This window comes from Ovis aries, chromosome X (genome assembly GCF_016772045.2).
Source record: "Ovis aries strain OAR_USU_Benz2616 breed Rambouillet chromosome X, ARS-UI_Ramb_v3.0, whole genome shotgun sequence".
Classification (NCBI taxonomy): domain Eukaryota; kingdom Metazoa; phylum Chordata; class Mammalia; order Artiodactyla; family Bovidae; genus Ovis; species Ovis aries.
Window position 1 is genome coordinate 125,150,171 of NC_056080.1, and position 18,728 is coordinate 125,168,898.

Genomic DNA, 18,728 nt, shown 5'->3' on the forward strand with positions numbered 1-18,728 from the left:
CTGCCCTTTGCGGGTGGCGGAACTGAAGCAGGGGTCTGATCCCCACAGCAGAGCAACTGTCTGAGTCAGAAGAGAAACATTTAAGGCTGAGAGTGAAACAGCTGATCTGTGGCAGCCTAAACGGAATAAAAATCAGACAGTCCTTGCCCACAGCCATACATACCCTGGGCAGGAATGCTGGTCTCCTGGAAGGGGCAGCGGCTGGGAGCAATCCCAGGGCAAGGGCTGCTGTTGAATGCAGAGAGACGGGTGGAGGGGATGTGAGGGAGGAGACAGTGGTGAGAAATGCTAGTAGAGGAAAGCCAGGCAGCCATGGCAGCATGGTGATACCACTGAGTCACGCACAGGGGGTAGAGCCATCACCATAGTCTCTCTCTCCCCACATGCCAGCATCAGTGCTGAACAACAGAGAAGCTGGCCCATCAAACGCCTGAGGCACTGAACTACACAGTAGGCCCCCACCCAGGGTGCTCCTTTAAGTGTCTCAGGCGCCAATCTACAAAGTAGGACCACAGTTAGGGAGGACCCTAGCTGAACAACAGAGAAGGACCACAGGTAAGGGATCCCTCTAAGTGCACGAATGGGTGGAGCTACAGAGAAAGACTGGCCAAAGATGACTTCTAATCACCAGCTAGAAGAGGCTCAATAAAAGACTGATAGGGCCGTAACTCCTGTGGTGGAGGCAGTCTATGTCCCTGCACACTTGGTGCCACCAGGGTTCCTGCAAGCCAAGCAGCTGCACCACCTTCACGCTCAACTCTCACTGGGGCAGAGCTGCCACAGGCAGAAAAAAAAGCCTTGCATTTATGGATGCAAGGTCACTTCAATCATGTCCGACTCTTTTCAACCCTGTAGACTGTTGCCTGCCAGACTTCTCTGTCAGAGAGGGGCTTCTCCAGGCAAGAATACTGGAGCGTACTGGCCAAGACTGGTTGCCATTCACTTCTAAAGCACTATATTTCCTACTCCCCCAGCCTCCAACCCCCCTGAGTACCTGGTGCTGCCAGAACCCCAGTGACCCAAGCAGCTGCACCACCTCCACACCTGGCCTTCAAAGGGGTAAACCCAACCCCTCCAGGGTAGCCTCAGGAGCAAACTCCAGTGGACGACCCACATATAGAGGTGGAAATAAAACCACAACAGAAAGCCAGGGGCAGCGTGGCAAAAGAAGAAGATCCAAAACCTTCTGACCAGCTGTACAAGCTGCAGATTAAATCCACATGATCAACTAAGCAGACTCTGTGTCTATGGAATATATAAAAGGCCATAGAAAGTGCCCACAAAAGAAAATGCACTAACTCTGATAGCTGTGGACATTGGAAGCAAGAACACATGGGAGTAGGACCAGACTGGAAACTGAGCAGCCCCCACAGCAGGTCCAGAGATCAGTAGACTATTGGAGGGCATCCTAGGGAGGTAAGGTAAGGACTCTGACAGCAGTGACTCAAGAAATATATTTATTATTCTTATTTTTTGATTTGTTCCGTAGATTCTTTTGGATTTCTTTCTTTTTTTTTTTTTCCTTTCTTCCCCCTCCGTTGTAGTTGTCAATTTTATTGGCACTAAGAAATCCAATTAAGCTTTTGATCTTTTTTTTTCTTCCTCACTCACATTTTCAATAGTCATCATAAACCTCTGCCTCTACATTGGGCTTTTGAAGTTCTATGGAATTTTCCCTTTTCCCCCCTTTGTTCTTTCTTCTTCCTTTTTTCTCTTTTCTCATCTTATAATTTTAATTTTTAATTTTTTTAAACCTCTTATACTTTTTCTATATTTTTTCCTTTGTTTGCCTTTCCTACTGTTATTTTCCCCTTACAGTTAATCTTTAATGTATATAAATCTTCATCTACCTCTTTCTAACTTTGCATATCTATTCTTTCTTTCCTTTCCTCACAACATATTTGTTAGTTTTGTTTTCATTGCTTTATTCCCACTTGGAACCTTGCTTTACTTTTCTTTTCCAGTTTCTGCTAAAATTAGTTTTGTTCTCAACTCGTAAATATAATTTTTGATTTCCTTTGTTCATGGATGAATCTACTGTACTTTATTTTTGTTGGACTGTTTTGGCTTTGCTCATGGATGTATATGTATATGTGTATATTCCATTACTTTAATTATTATTTCCTGATTTTATAACTGCCATTTGTCCGGGGTTCATCTTTGGTTTCTCGTTTTTGGATATTTGTTTTCCTCTCCCTTAATGCCATTACAAACCACTTGTGGAATCGTCATTCCTGACCAGAGAGCAAGCCCGGAGCCTTTGGAATGGGAGGACTGACTCCAAGACCCTAGACTACCAGAGAACTAACCTTGGGGAGTATCAAATAGTGAGAACTCACACAAAGGAGACCACTTGAATACCAGACCCAGCATCACCCAACCACCAGTAGCACCCTGGGCAGGACGCCTCATCTAAACAACAAACAAAACAAAAACACACACCAAGTCATCAGCAGACAGGATTACCACCTCACTCAGCCTTGCCCATCAGAGGAAAAACGAACAAACAAACAAATAAACTCAGCACAAATCTTACTCTATACGAAGCTCACACAAAACACTAGACCAACCTGAGGAGGGCAGAAACGAAAAGGAAGAAAGAATTCAACTTTGAAGCCTCGGAAAAGGAGACCTTAAACACAATAAGTTAAAAAAAAATAATGAAAAGGCAGAGAAATACTACACAAATGAAGGAACAACCTAGAAACACTGAAGTTCAAATAAATGAAGAGGAAATAGGCAAACTAACTGAAAAAATAATTCAGAATAATGACAGTAAAGATGACCAAAAACCTTGAAAACAAAATGGAGAAAATGCAAAAATCAATTAACAAAGACCTAGAAGAATTAAAGAACAAACATACAGAGACAAACAACACAATTACTGAACTTAAAAATACTCTAGAAGGAATCAATAACAGAATATCTGAAGCAGAAGAACAAATCAGTGAGCTGGAAGATAAAATGGTGCAAATAACTTCTGAAGAGCAGAATAAAGTAAAAAGAAGGAAAAGAACTGAGGACAGTATCAGAGACCTTTGGGACAACATCAAATGCACCAACATTTGAATTATAGGGGTCCCCGAAGAAGAAGAGAAAAAGAAAAGGTATGAGAAAATTTTTGAAGAGATTATAGTTGAAAATTTCCCCAACATGGAAAACGAAATAGTCAATCAAGTTCAAGAGGCACAAAGAGTCCCATACAGGATAAAACCAAGGAGAAACTCACCAAGACACGTACTAATCAAACTAACAAAGACTAAACACAAAGAAAGAATATTAAAAGCATCAAGGGAGAAGCAACAAGTAACATACAAGGGAAATCCCATTCACTCAACAGCTGATCTTTCAGCAGAAACTCTACAGCCCAGAAGAGAACAGCAGGATATATTTAAAGTAATGAAAGGGAAATATCTACAACTAAGATTACTGTACCCAGCAAGGACCTCATTCAAAATTGACAGAGAAATAAAAAGCTTTTCAGACAAGCAAAAGTTAAGAGAATTCAGTACCACCAAACCAGCTTTACAACAAATGTTAAAGGGACTTTTCTAATCAAGAAATACAACAGAAGAAAAAAGATCTACAAAATCAACCCCAAACAATTAGAAAATGGTAATAGGAACATATATATCAATAATTATTTTAAATGTAAGTGGGTTAAATGTTCCAACCAAAAAACAGACTGGCTGAATGGATACAAAATCAAGACCCATATATATGCTGTCTACAAGAAACCCACTTAAGACCTAAAGACACATATGGACTGAAAGTGAGAGGATGGAAAAATACATTCCATGCAAATGAGAAGTAAAAGAAAGCTGGACTAGCACTCCTCATATCAGACAAAATAGACCTTACAATAAAGAAGATTACAAGGGATAAGGAAGGACACTACATAATGATCAAGGGATCAATCAAGAGGAAGACAAAACAATTGTAAATATCTACGCACCCAACATAGGAGCACCTCAATACATGAGACAAATACTAACAGACATAAAAGGAGAGTTTGACAGTAACACAATAATAGTAGGAGACTTTAACACCCCACTCACAGCAAAGGACAGATCATCAAAACAAAATTAATAAGGAAACACAAGTCTTAAGTGATACATTAGATGAGATGGATCTCACTGATATCTTCAGGACATTCCATCCAAATGCAGAAGAATACACCTTCTTCTTAAGTGCACATGGAACATTCTCCAGGATACAGCGCATCTTGGGTCACAAATCAAACCTCAGTAAATTTAAGAAAATTGAAATCATATCAAGCATCTTCTCTAACCACAACGCTATGAGACTAGATATCAATTATAAGAAAAAAAAAACTGTAAGAAACACAAACACATGGAGATTAAACAACACATTTCCAAATAACCAACAGGTTACTAAAGAAATGAAAAGGGAAACCAAAAATTTTCTAGAAACAAGTAACAATGGAAATTCAACAAGTCAACTATGGGATGCAGCAAAAGCAATTCTAAGAGGGAAGTTTATAGCAATCCAATCCTACCTCAAGAAACAAGAAAAACACAGAATAGACAACCTAACTTTACACCTAAAGTAACTGGAAAAAGAAGAACAAAAACCCCAAAATTAGTAGAAGGAAAGAAATCATAACGATCCAAGCAGAAATAAATGAAAAAAAATGAAAGAATAGTAAAGATTAATAAAACTAAAAGCTGGTTCTTTGAGAAGATAAACAAAATGGACAAGCCTTTAGCCAGACTCATCAAGAAAAAAGAGAAGAATCAAATCAACAAAATTAGAAATGAGAACGGAGAGGTTACAACAGACAATGCAGAAACACAAGGATTGTAAGAGATTAGAGACTATTATGAACAACTATATGGCAATAAAATGGATAAACTGGGAGAATGGACAGATTCTTCGAAAAGTTCAATCTTCCAAGACTGAACCAGGAAGAAAAAGAAATTATGAACAACCCAATTACAAGCACTGAAATTGAATCTGTGATTTAAAAAAAAAATCTCCCCCAAAACAAAAGCTCAGCACCAGATGACTTCACAGGAAAATTCTATCAAACATTTAGAGGAGAGCTAATGCCTATCCTTCTAAACCTCTTTCAAAAAACTGCAGAGGAAGGAACACTTCCAAACTCATTCTATGAGGCCACTATCACCCTGATACCAACACCAGACAAAGATGACACACAAAAAGAAAAGTACAGGCCAATATCACTGTTGAACATAGATATAAAAATCCTCAACAAAATTTTAGCAAACAGAATTCAGCTACACATCAAAAAGCTTATATACCATGATCAAGCTGGGTTTATTCCAGGTCTGCAAGGATTCTTCAATATATGCAAATCAATCAAAGTGATATACCATATTAACAAATTGAAAGATACAAATCATATGATCATCTCAATAGATGCAGAAAACCTTTAACAAAATTCAGCATCCATTTATGATTAAAACTCTTCAAATAATGGGCATAGAAGGAATCTACTTCAACATAGTAAAGGGTATATATGATAAGCCTACAGCAAACACTCTCAATGGTGAAAAACTGAAAGCATTCCCACTAAGATCAGGAACAAGAGAAGAGTATCCACTTTTGCCATTATTATTCAACATAGTTCTGGAAGTCCTAGCTAAAGCAATCAGACAAGGAAAAGAAATAAAAGGAATCCAGATCAGAAAAGAAGAAGTAAAACTCTCACTGTTTGCAGATGACATGATACGATACCTAGAAAACCCTAAAAATAGTATCAGAAAATTACTAGAGCTAACCAGTGAATTTAGCAAAGTTGCAGGATACAAAATCAACATCCAGAAATCACTTGCATTTCTATATACAATGAAAATGAAATTAAGGCATCAATCCCATTCACCAGTGCAACAAAAAGAATTAAATATCTAGGAATAAACTTATCTAAGGAGACAAAAGGACTATACACAGAAAATTATAAGACACTAATGGAAGAAATCAAAGACAACATAAACAGATGGAGAGATATTCCATGTTCTTGCATAGGAAGAATCAATATTGTGAAAATGGCTATACTACAAAATGCAATCTACATATTCAATGCAATCCCTATCAAATTACCAATGGCATTTTCACAGAACTAGAACAAAAATTTTCACAATTCATATGGCAAAACAAAAGACTCCAAATACCCAAAGCAGTCCTGAGAAAGAAGAATGGAGCTGTAGGAATCAACCTTCCTGACTTCAGATTATACTACAAAGCTACAGTCATCAACACAGTATGGTACTGGCACAAAAATAGAAATATAGACCCATGGAACAAGATAGAAAGCCCAGAAAAAAACCATGCACCTATGGGTACCTTATTTTTGACAAAGTAGGCAAGAATATACAATGGGGCAAAGACAGCCTCTTCAGTCACTGGAGCTGGGAAAACTGGACAGCTACATGTAAAAGAATGAATCAGAACACTTCCTAACACCATACACAAAGATAAACTCGAATAGGATTAAAGACCTATATGTAAGACCAGAAACTATAAAACTCTTAAAGGAAAACATAGGCAGAACACTCAATGACATAAATCAAAGCAAGATCGTCTATGATCCACCTCCTAGAGTAATGTAAATAAAAACAAAAGTAAACAAGTGGGACCTGCTTAAACGTAAAAGCTTTTGCACAGCAAAGGAAACTATAAGCAAGGTGAAAAGACAATCTTCAGAATGGGAGAAAATAATAGCAAATGAAACAAATGACAAAGGATTAATTTCTAAAATATATATTCTAAAATATATTATATATCTATATATATATATATCTACATCTATATTTCTAAAATATACAAGCAGCTCAATGCCAGAAAAACAAACAGCCCAATTAAAAAGTGGGGAAAAGACCTAAACAGACATTTCTCCAAAGAAGACACACAGATGGCTAACAAACAAATGAAAAGATCCTCAACATCACTCCTTATTAGAGAAATGCAAATCAAAACTGCAATGAGATATCACCTCATACTGGTCAGGATGGCCCTCATCAAAATGTCTACAAACAATAAATGCTGGAGAGGGTGTGGAGAAAAGGGAACACTCTTGCACTGTTGGTGAGAACGTAAATTGATACAGCCACTATGGAACACGGTATAGAGATTCCTTAAAAAACTAGGAATAAAACCACCATATAACCCAGCAATCCCACTCCTAGGTATATACCCTGAGGAAACCAGGATTGAAAAGGACATGTATATCCCATTGTTCACTGCAGCACTACTTACAATAGCCAGAACATGGAAGCAACCTAGATGTCCATCAACAGATGAATGGATAAAGAAGTTGTGGTACATATACACAATGGACTATTACTCAGCCATAAAAAGGAAAGCATTTGCGTCAGTTCTAATGAGGTGGATGAACGTAGAACCTATTATACAGAGTGAAGTGAGTCAGAAAGAGAAAGATAAATACCGTATTCTAACGCATATATCCGGAATCTAGAAAAACGGTACTCAAGAATTTATTTACAGGGCAACAATGGAGAAACAGACATAGAGAACAGACTTATGGACATGGGGAGAGGGGAGGAGAGGGTAACACATATGGAAAGAGTAACATGGAAACTTCCATTACCATATGTAAAACAGATAGTCAACAGGAATTTGCTGAATGGCTCAGGAAAGTCAAACAGGGGCTCTGTATCAACCTAGAGGGATGGGATAGGGAGGGAGATTCAAAAGGGAGGGGATATATGTATACCTATGGCTGACTCATGTTGAGGTTTGACAGAAAACAGCAAAATTCCATAAAGCAATTATCCTTCAATAAAAAAATAATTTAAAAAAGAAACTATAAGCTTTCACTTTTCTTTTAAATATGCTTAAGATTCCTTTCTTTAATTTGCGTGTAGGTGATTTTAAACCCTGAAGCATTACAATGCCTTCCTTGGAAAGACATTTCCCACCATAAGCAATTCTAAACTGTGAATGACTAAGTACCTCAACATTAAAAAACTCTACTACCCTCGGTTCCCCAAGGACAGATATTTATTAAAATTTACCAAAGGAACTTCCTCAACTTGATAAGGGCATGTGCAAAAAACCTACAGCTAAAGTCATACTCAATGATGAAAGACTGCATGCTTTTCCCCTAAGGTAAGAAATAAGACAAGGATATCCATTCTCGCCACTTCTACGTAACACTGTACTGGAAGTTGTAGCCAGGGCAATTGGCCATAAAAAAAAAAAACACAAGGCACCCAGATTGGAAAGTAGAAGTTAACCTATCTCTGTTCATAGATAACACAACCTTATCTACAGAAAATCTTAAAAAATACACACACACACACAAGTTATTAGCAGTAATAAAAAAGTTCTGAAAGGTTATAAGATCGATACAGAAAAATGAACTGTAATGAGCAATCTGAAAATGAAATGAAGAAAACAATTCCATTTGCAGAGCCATCAAAAAGAATAAAATACATAGGAATACATTTAACCCAAAAAAGTGCGAAATCTATATTCCAAAAAACTAACAAAATGTCACTGAAAAAAAATTAAAGAAGACCTAAATACATAGACAGACATCCTGTGTTCATAGACTGAAAGACTTAATATTGTTAAAATTACAATATTCCTGCCATTACTCTATAGTCAGTGTAACCCCAACAGCATCCCAGCTGGCTGTTTTGCAACAAATTACAAGATGATCCTGAAATTCATATGGAAATACAAGGGCCCCAGAATGGCCAAAATTATATTGAAAAAGAATAACAAATTTGAATGACACACTTCTCACTTTGAAAACTTTCTACAAATCTACAGTGATCATCAAGACAGTGTGGTGCCAGGATAAGAATAGACATATACATTAATGGAATAAAACTGATGGTCTAGAAATAAACCCTAGTTGATTGATTTTTGATAAGGGTTCCAAGACATTTCAACAGGGAAGAGTCTTTTCAACAAATAATGCTGGGACAACTGGATATCTACATGCAACAGAATGAATTTGGATCCCTTCTTCACATGATATATTAAAAGTCCTAAATGCAAGATCTAACACTATGAAACTCTTAAAGGATATTTCTAAGACCTCATGAACTTGATTACATACTAGTGTCTTAGACATAACACCAAAGGCACAAGCAGTCAAAGACAAATTAAAGAGAGTAAGCTTCATCAGTGTTTAAAGATTTTGTATTTTAAAGGATGCTATCAATAAAATGCAAAGACAACCCAAAGGATGAGAGAAAATATTTCAAGTCATATACCAGATAAGGGTCTACTATCCCAACACATAAGAACTATCACAATTGAACAATAAAAAACAAATAACCCAATTTAAACATGGGAAAGGATTTGAAAAGCCATTTCCCCTCAGAACACATAAAAATGGCCAATAAGTACATGAAAGGGTGTTCAACATCATTAGTTATCAGGGAAATACAAATCAAAACCACAGGGAGATACCATTTTATACCTTCACAAATGGTTATAATGGGGGAAAATCAGGTAATAAAAATTGCTGGCAAGGAGGCAGCAAAATCAGAACCCTCAATATATTGCTAGCAGGAATAAAAAAACAAGGAAGCCATTCTGGAAAGCAATCTGGCAGTTCCTCAAAAGGTTATTTAAACATGGAGTTACCATATGACCCAGAAATTTCACTTCTAGGTATACACCCCAAAGCAGTCAAGATTGTACCCCACCAGGCTCCTCTGTCCATGGAATTCTCCAGGCAAGAATACTGGAGTGGGTAGCCATTTCCTTCTTCAGGGGATCTTCCCAACCCATGAACAGAACCCAAGTCTCCTGCATTGCAGCCAGATTCTTTACCGTCTGAGCCAACAGGGAAGTTTAGTCAAGCAGATATCTTTACAGGACCATTCACAGTATCACTATTCACAACAGCCTAAAGGTGGAAACAACCCAAATGTCCATCAATGTGTGAACGGATAAACAAAATATAAGATAACCAACAAAGACCTGCAATACAGCACAGGGAACTATACTCAGTATTTTGTAATGCCCTCTATAAGGGAAGGCAATCTGACACACTGGTCACTGTGCTGTACACTTGAAGCTGGCCAACATTGTAGATACAGTATACTTCCATTTTTCAAAATGTGGTATACTCTACAAAGGACTATTATTATTCAGTCATAAAAAGGACTGAAGTATTGATACACGCAACAACCTGGATGAACTTGAAAACTATGCTCAGTGAAATCAGTCAGTCAGAAAAATGATATGATTCTATTTACATGAGATCTACAAAAAGCAAATCCATAGGGACAGAAAGGAGACGAGTGGTTGCCAGGGTCTGTGGAGGGGAGGAGTAGAGAGACATCACTAATGCTTTTGGTGGGGGTGGGGGAGAATTACAAAAATATTCTAAGATTAAATAGTGGCAATGGTTGTACAACTCTGTAATACACTGAATTAGACATTGAATTATACACTTCAAATGGATATACTTGTATTAATAGATTTTATCTCAATAAACACTCCCCCCTCAAAAAAGTGACAACAGGGAGAGAGAAAGAGGCAAGGACTCATTGCCTCTTTGTGGCGCGCTTTTAAATGTTCAAAGCTCTTTGCTAATTCTTCTGTTATCTTTTGTTATCTGCTACCTTTTCTTCAAAAAGCTATCTGTGAGGTAGACAGAGCAGATATCACTAAGCCCATTTGACAAATGGGGAAACTGATGCTTGATGGGAAGGAAGCAAACTCAGTCAAAGTCCCAAGGTCAGCGACAGCAGACCAGGCAGGGCCCTAAGCAGTGCTGCCAGCACACTGGAATTGCCTGGGGTGCTTTTGGAAAATGCTTACATTTTGAAATTGGCTCTGCTGCTTCTAGGGTGCAGTCAGAGCTGAGAACCACTGATCCACACAGATTGGGGAAACGGAACTCACCCACTAGATAAGGCTTTGACTGCACAAAGAAACACTGCTGACCACTCGAGACTGTACTGCTTACAACTTGCTCAATAAATCTTGCCTGCTTGATCTAAAAAAAAAAAAAAAAACAAAAAAGAAACATGGCTTGGGGGAGTGGCTCGAGGTCAAGGGAGAAATATTGGTTGGAAGAGTCAGAGGCTGTGCCTTCTAATCGCCATTTTTGGAAAACAGAACTAGTGCAAAGAACTATTAAACTGGAGGCAAAGAGGCTGCTGCCTGTCATCCTCACTCATGGCTGCCACTCTCCGCGAGAACGGGGAGCTTGGGTGTTACTGAAAAACCCAGGGGTCTCGACATTTCATTCAAATGGGAAGAAACACCAGGAGTGGGCCTAATTCACCTGTCAGGAGGGAAGAGAGAGAGATGGCCAGTTCCCTAATCCAACAGTCTGTGTGGGAAACACACACACACACTGCTAGTCAATGTGGAAAAGAAATCCTGCCAGGGAATTTTAATCTCACTCCACAAAGCTAATTCAGAAACAAAGCCCTCTTCACATCAACATCACCCAACCAGGGAGCTGGAGCCAAGGCCCTGAAGGCTAACATCAAATAATACAGGCCAACAGGAGCCCAGTTCGACCTCTATTTGGAGTAGTAGTAACAACAGGAGCATCCAACACTAATTAAACACTTACTGTGTGCCAGGCACTAGACTAAGTGCTTACCTTATATACCTCCATTCATTCAAGCTCCCATCTACAGATAAGAAAACAAGGTCACCGAAGTGTGTAAGTTACCCATGATCACATGGATAAAGACAGACGAGCCAGCCATAAAAGCAAGGATCTGCCCACTCCAGAGTCAGCCACCTGACCACTACATTATACTAACTCTTAACAACCACACAGAGATGAGAAGACTTTGATAATATGCTGCAAACAATATGAACATCTGTTAACTATTCAATGATCCTATTTCAGTTTTTTTCTGTATTTTCTTTATTTGCTATTATGAAGATATTACTTTTGTAAAGAAAACATTTACACAATTTCAAGGACAGAGGCACAAAAGCCTCATGCTTTTTGGTGTTTTTCTTTTTTTTAATATGTTGAAAAATAACCCCTTTTGCATTGATGGTACTTATTTTTTATTTCTACTTTCCCGTATTTTACAAATTTTCATCACTAAATATGTCTTTTGCTGTCATCAGGAAAATAGCACTATTTTAAGTGGTTTAAAAATAATTCACTTGGGAAAAATATCTCTCATCCCTCTGGTATCACACCTAAGACATCATACTGGACGTGTGTGCAAAAGATCCCTGGAATTCCTCTGCAATAATCGGGTTGATGGACTAATTCACTTATTCTATCTGTGGATACCACCATGTGCTGGGTGCCCTGCATAGAGCAGATACCACAAAAGACACTATCCTTGCCCACAGACACTAGTTATGATGCAGGCCTGGGAACCTGGCAAGAGGCTGAATATACACTTCAACCAAACTATGGAGTGCTAAGCAGCTATTGGAAAACAACTGAGCTATGTCCACACCTGAAGAGATTACAGATTCTACAATTAGGTTAAAGGAAAATACACTGGAGGAATGTTTGCAGTTCAATACCGATTGTTCAAGAAACCTACAACCAAACAAACCAACAACCCTAGAAATGTGAACATCTCCATCTGCACTTATGGGCAAAAGAAAAATGTGGAAACATATACAAACAATTAACACAACTTACCCCTGGGAAGACAGGATTGAAAGTTGATGAGGTTAAAAGATTGGCTTTCTCTTTATACTTGTCTGATTAAATGGTTTTTTCAAGGAGCATATCCTTGAAAAAAAAATCCTGAGAGTATAATCAGTCCTCCAAATCTCTAACGGATATTGTATAAAATTTACACAAAAACTTAACTTGGCTAAATACTTGAAAATAAAAGGACAGAGGTGGAAGGAAACCCTTGAGCTTTCATATCAGAAAGACAGACATTCTCAGGCCAGTTCTGTCAATTCTTGTGTATCCCTGAGCAAGTTATATAAACTTTCTAAGGTTTAATCTGTTAAATGGCAGTGCTAACCAGATGGCTCAGTGGTAAAGAATCTGCCTGCCAGTGCAGGAGACATGGGTTTGATCCTTGGGTCAGGAAGATCCCCTGAAAAAGGAAATGGCAATTCACTCCAGTATTCTTGCCTGGGAAACTCCATAGACAGAGGAGCCTGACGCTACCATCTATGGGGTCTCAAAGAATCAGACATGACTTAGCAACTAAATAACAACAACAAATAAAACCAAGGGCAGTCATCAGCTACATTTCTTAAACCATAACTTGCTTAATAAGTAACATCCTGTAACCTGCCTTCGCCAACCAAGCTCTCCTTAATTGTTCTTGCAAACTGTGTACCTTCCAAGCTACCTATAGCTTAGACAATGTATCACAAGACTCCTTTAGCAATCCCCTATAGATAACAGCTCTGATATTATAGTAATGGTTGCTTAAGTTGTTTTTTCAGGAACATGGAGCTAGTCTAGCCCATTTCAAAGTGGTCAAGACCATCAACCATTCAGCTGGGACTGAGAGTTATCTGATGGATTAACTTTTGATATCAGAGAGCCAAAAACTCCATCCTCAGATCATGTTAAGGTCACCATTTTCTGAACATGCATCTCAAGAAGAAGTACATAACTCAGCTACACTTGCACAGAATGCTGATTACTTCATCTTTTTCTTCCCTCCAGCCATCTTTCCCCAGACCTCAGACCACCCTGCTTCCTTGTATCATAAATATCCTAAGCCCCTCAACTTAGGGGAGGTGGATTTGAGATTGGTTTTCCTCGCTTGGCTGCCTTGTAAGGGCAAACCTCAGCATCTCAGCATTTGGCTTCCTGCACACTGGGCAATGGAACCTGGTACAGTAACACTAATACCCACCTTATACAGGGTTTCTGTGAAGATCAAAGACTAATAATTAACAACTAACGCTGATGGAGGACTTCCCATCTGCCAGGTGCTGTGCTACATGCTTTACACATATTAACTGATTTAATCCTCAGAGCAGCTTTAGGAGGGAGGCACTACGATCACCTCCATATCATAGGTGAGAGCGTGGAAGCCCATTCAAGTTAAGTAACTTAGCCAAGTTCCCTTTCTCCCTCCCTCTCATACACACACAGCACAGTCAGGGTATGAACCTGGAAAATCAGATCCCTGAGTTCATACTCTTAACAACTCTACTAGGGTGACATATTTGTATTTGGGAAAGATTTTGTGGTTGAAAAGCCCCATCTCCCTGTAAGAATTCTTACTGGTGGTGGAAAAGGTAAGAAGTACACATAAAATCAAAACACTCCAAGGGCTAAAAGACGTGACAGAATCAATGTCACAGGATGTCTTCTGGTGATTGGCAAGTAAGTGGCAAAGTCTATATAGGAGTCTAATTGGAGTTCATGACTCTCCATCCTGATCTTTAGACTCTCAAGGAGAGTCTACTATTTCTTACCTCCATACCTCTGGTCCCTTAGTTGAACTATCACTTTCCTCTGCAGTTTGTATGCACATTCTAATAGCCCTTCAAGGCTTGGTTCAGGCTTTACTTCTGCATGGAGCATTTCTGGACCACTTCATCCAATGACCTCTTCAGGACACAGTGCATTAGAGCTCAAAGTCTTTAAATTTAGTTTTAGTACTTACAAATCATGTATCTTGGAGAAGGCAATGGCACCCCACTCCAGTACTCTTGCTTGGAAAATCCCATGGACGGAGGAGCCTGGAAGGCTGCAGTCCACGGGGTCGCTGAAGGTCGAACATGAGTGAACGACTTCACTTTCACTTTTCACTTTCATGTATTGGAGAAGGAAATGGCAACCCACTCCAGTGTTCTTGCCTGGAGAATCCCAGGGACGGGAGAGCCTGGTGGGCTGCCATCTATGGGGTCGCACAGAGTCGGACATGACTGAAATGACTTAGCAAGCAATCATGTAACTGAGCAAGTCATTTAGCTTCTCCAAACCTCAGTTTCCTCACAGGTAAAATCAGGTTCTTATGAGAATTAAATAAGAATATTCATAAATTACCTGGCACACATTCACATTAGATGCTCAATAAATGCTGATATTAATCTTCTTCCCATTTTTGTAGAACTTGGAACAATTACAATTTAGCTATTAAGCCTGTATTGCCTTGCAATTCTCCTTTCTCGTGATTTTGACTCTAACATTGCAATCACATCTAAGGCATTTGTGCCTTATCCTTCTAACTAAACAACAAGTTCCTTGAGGGCTGGGAATAAACTGGTTGCTTTTGCATCTCCTGAAGCATATAGCACAATATTTAACAAAAAATGTGCTCAATAAAAATTTGGACTGACTGGTATGGCTGGGCTGGCATTCTGTAAGGCTTTCAAAGATTAATCTCAAAATACAGGCAGTAATTAGACCTATTCTAGGCCAGTCCCTAGAATTTGCTGGAACCCCAAGCTTTCTCAACACCATCCATGTCCCCATACACTTTGCATTCATCTGATCAGAAACATACTGGCCTTTGTAGAAGGTTGAGCCACAATTTTGGCTGAATCAATTCTTCAGAAAGCTAAGGCCTCTTTTGAAAACAAGCTTTTTCTATTTTAAGTACTGTCAAAAAGCAAAGGGACATTCTGTCCCTAGTTCAAGTCCAAAACCCAAACTATAACTTTTAAAATAGCTCAATTTGCCACTCACAGAAATAACTTTTCTAGGTCAATTAGCACGTTTCAATGTACCAATTAGCAAAGAGTAAGATTCTCAAGCCGATTTGCATCCGTGACAGCAAAGTGTTCCCAGCAGCACACATGGGTACAAGGTGTGCCGGCGGCAGCTACATCTCCAAAACATGACGGTGGATAGGGAGCAGCTGCCCCAGGAGTGGGAAGAATCATCATTAACCTCTTCCACTCAGTCTGAGAGGTAGGAACATTCAAGAGAAACATCTAACAGAGAACAGGAACTGGCTAAAAGGGGAGGGGTGGTAAAGGAGGAAAACAGGAACTAATGTAACAGATCAACATGGCTACACAATAGGGCAATTTTTGATAATGAGATAATAATATACTAGAGGCTTTGAGCCTTGATGAAGAAAGGAGCTTGATGAAAAGAATCATTATCATTCATCTCCTTATTGTTCTAGTAGAAGACAGATGGCTGCAAACATAAATAAATATAGGCCAGGCTAGGGCTTTGGTTGGAGAAGGGGCTGACACAGTGCAGTTTCTTTTCTCCCTTGCTCAGAATACTTCATATTCATAAGAAGTTGTCATGGACATTTGAGGGTAAAAGGCTCAGGGTTGGGAATGCAGCTTGGGTCCCATGCCTCATTCTGAGGACCAGATCAACAGCTCTGCAAGGTCTAAGAGCTATAACTGAAAAGCTAATATGTAACCAGCTTCCATGGGCACCCTGCTTAGCTCCCATGTCTTGGCTTGCACTTTCCAGGAGGTGGTTTAGCCTGAAATGGATGACATTCTCTGCAAAGTCATGGGTACAGATAAGGAACCTCATTACCATCAAACTGAAAAACCACTGGCTATACAAGCAGCTACTAGGCAGTTCATCTATTCTCCACGCCATGGACTACTTACTGACAGCTGGGGCTGGGGACCTCAACAAGGAATCCATGGATGGGCTTCTGGGAGAAAGGGGCAGGAGGTGGTGGTCTGTGTCCCTCCTGAAATTGTACACAAACTTGTCTTTGTACATCTGGGAAGAGGCTCTACAGTGCTCATCAACTTATCAAAGATGCCTACGACCCAACTCTTCTACTTGGAGAGAAGCTAAGCAGCATCTCCAGGGTCTTAATTCACTAGCATTCATATTCAAACTCACCCTAAATGTCAATCAAACAAAGGAAAAGGGCTCTGAAGTCTGAGTTAGGAGACCTGGGTTCTAGGCGCATCCACCTTGGCTTCTTAGGCAAGTCATTTATCCATCTAAGTCCCCCTCTGGGCTTCCCTGGTGGCTCAGATGGTAAAGAATCCATCTGCAATGCAGGAGTCCTGGGTTCGATCCCTGGGTTGGGAAGATCCCCTGGAGGAGGGCGTGGCAACAACCCTCTCTGGTATTCTTGCTTGGAGAATCCCCAGGGACAGAGGAGCCTGGCAGGCTACAGTCCATGGGGTTGCAAAGAGCCGGACATGACTGAGCGACTAAGCACAAGTTTCCCCTCTAGAAGATTAGCTCAGACAAGCTTTCAGCTCTCTGATAATCTAATAATAGTTCCATGATACATTTCCCTTCCTTCCCTCCAAGAAACAAAAGTGAAATTGCCCTTAAGGCACTTCATCTGAAGTCAAAAAGAGACCTACTCTGAAATCCTGGTGGTGAAGAGTACTTACTTGTAATATGGGCCATTGAAATAAATCTTCTTTTTTCTAAGGTGTCAGCTTCTAAGATGAAGAACCAGGAGGAAGTTGAAGCTGGACATTCTCTAGCTGGTCTGCAAGCCCCAGTGCCAATAAGGCACAGGGCAGAAGACCACATGGAAATTCACTGATGATCCACATCCTTCAGCTGACTGTGGAAATTTCCTCTAACTCCCTCACTGTCTTTATATGAGTGTATATACGTTTGTATTACTGGTATACACACCAATTAGCTCATTCTATTCCTTGTTTCCTCATTATAGCTAAGGAGGAAAAAGGGGATTAAAAAGCATCAAGGGCCAAGAAGGAAGAAAGGGCAAAAAATGTCCAGAATTGACTTCCTGCCTAATTAGATCATCAGGCTTAAAGAGTTGCCTACCTTCCTGTGCCTTATTTTGTCAATCTGAGCTCAAATAAGGGATGTCAGGGTAGCCTAGGAGGGGTCCCAGCCATTTAAAGTAACCAGACCAAAGCCAACTGTCAAGACATATGCAAATAGAGCCACCATCCTGAGCTTTTATTTTAGAAAAGGAATACAAGATTATTTACCAGCCCGACTGGAATTGCTAGTTAACACAGAGTTCATCAAAGAAATTTCTATGTTAAGAAAAGTTACTTGGACATTCTTGATAAGCTCGCTGACTAAAGCTTGACATTTATTTAGAAAGTACTGGGGGTCATAACGAATAGAATAACAAATCTGCCATTAGAGACGGGAAGAAGAGGAAAGAGGGAAAGGGAGGGAAGGAAGGACAAAGGAGGGATGGACGAAAGGAAAGAATTTCTACTGATGGACTCTCTGAACGTCAGTTTCCTCCTCTATAACAAGAGGCTATAATACTCAGCCTTCACACAACTTAATAGCTACCTCCCACAACTGTTATTTGAAGTGAATTCAGTCATGTCCGACTCTTTGCAACCCCATGGACTATAGCCTACCAGGCTCCTCTGTCCATGGAATTTTCCAGGCAAGAATACTGGAGTGGGTTGCCATTTCCTCCTCCAGGGGATCTTCCCAACCCAGGAATCGAACCCAGGTCTCCTGCATTGTAGGCAGACGCTTTTACCATCTGAGCCACCAGGGAAGTCTATTATTTGAAACAACCTTGTAAATTATGAAATGCCATCCAAAGAGGAAGGATTATCATTTTGAGATTTAAACTGTGATATTAATGTATGAGGCAAATTTAAGTCATGAAAACAGAAAGCAGTAGGAATTATTTCATGTGTGAGTTCTTGTCCTGAGTTTTCTCGGCCAGCCTGCTAATCCCTCTGCAACCCCACATATGGGAGTCTGAGGACAGGGCCCGGCCACTCAAGCCCTACTCTCCCACTTCGCTCTGTACTGGTTTAGCACCCAGCCACCTGCCACAGTGGGGTTCTACTTGCTAGCCACTGGGGAGATGTGTGGGCCAGACTTCTCTGCTGGTTTGGGGGAACAGGGAAGAAATCTAATTCTTGCCCAAAGGTGT

At 39.8% G+C, this 18,728-nt stretch overlaps 1 protein-coding gene and 1 non-coding gene across 22 annotated transcripts in view; both read right to left on the minus strand.

The window, feature by feature from the left end:
* Positions 1–18,728, minus strand: part of TMEM164 (transmembrane protein 164) — a 182,587-nt gene that overhangs the window by 60,206 nt on the left and 103,653 nt on the right. The window contains exon 5 of one of the 21 annotated variants that reach the window (XM_042242055.2): positions 16,477–16,562. The exons of the other annotated variants lie outside the window; for them this stretch is intronic. Coding sequence (XP_042097989.1) covers positions 16,477–16,562 — 86 coding nt within the window. The remainder of the gene's footprint in view (positions 1–16,476; positions 16,563–18,728) is intronic. 21 annotated transcript variants of the gene reach the window in all.
* Positions 18,269–18,341, minus strand: TRNAC-ACA (transfer RNA cysteine (anticodon ACA)). The gene has a single exon. It is a non-coding gene; the product is annotated as a tRNA-Cys (tRNA).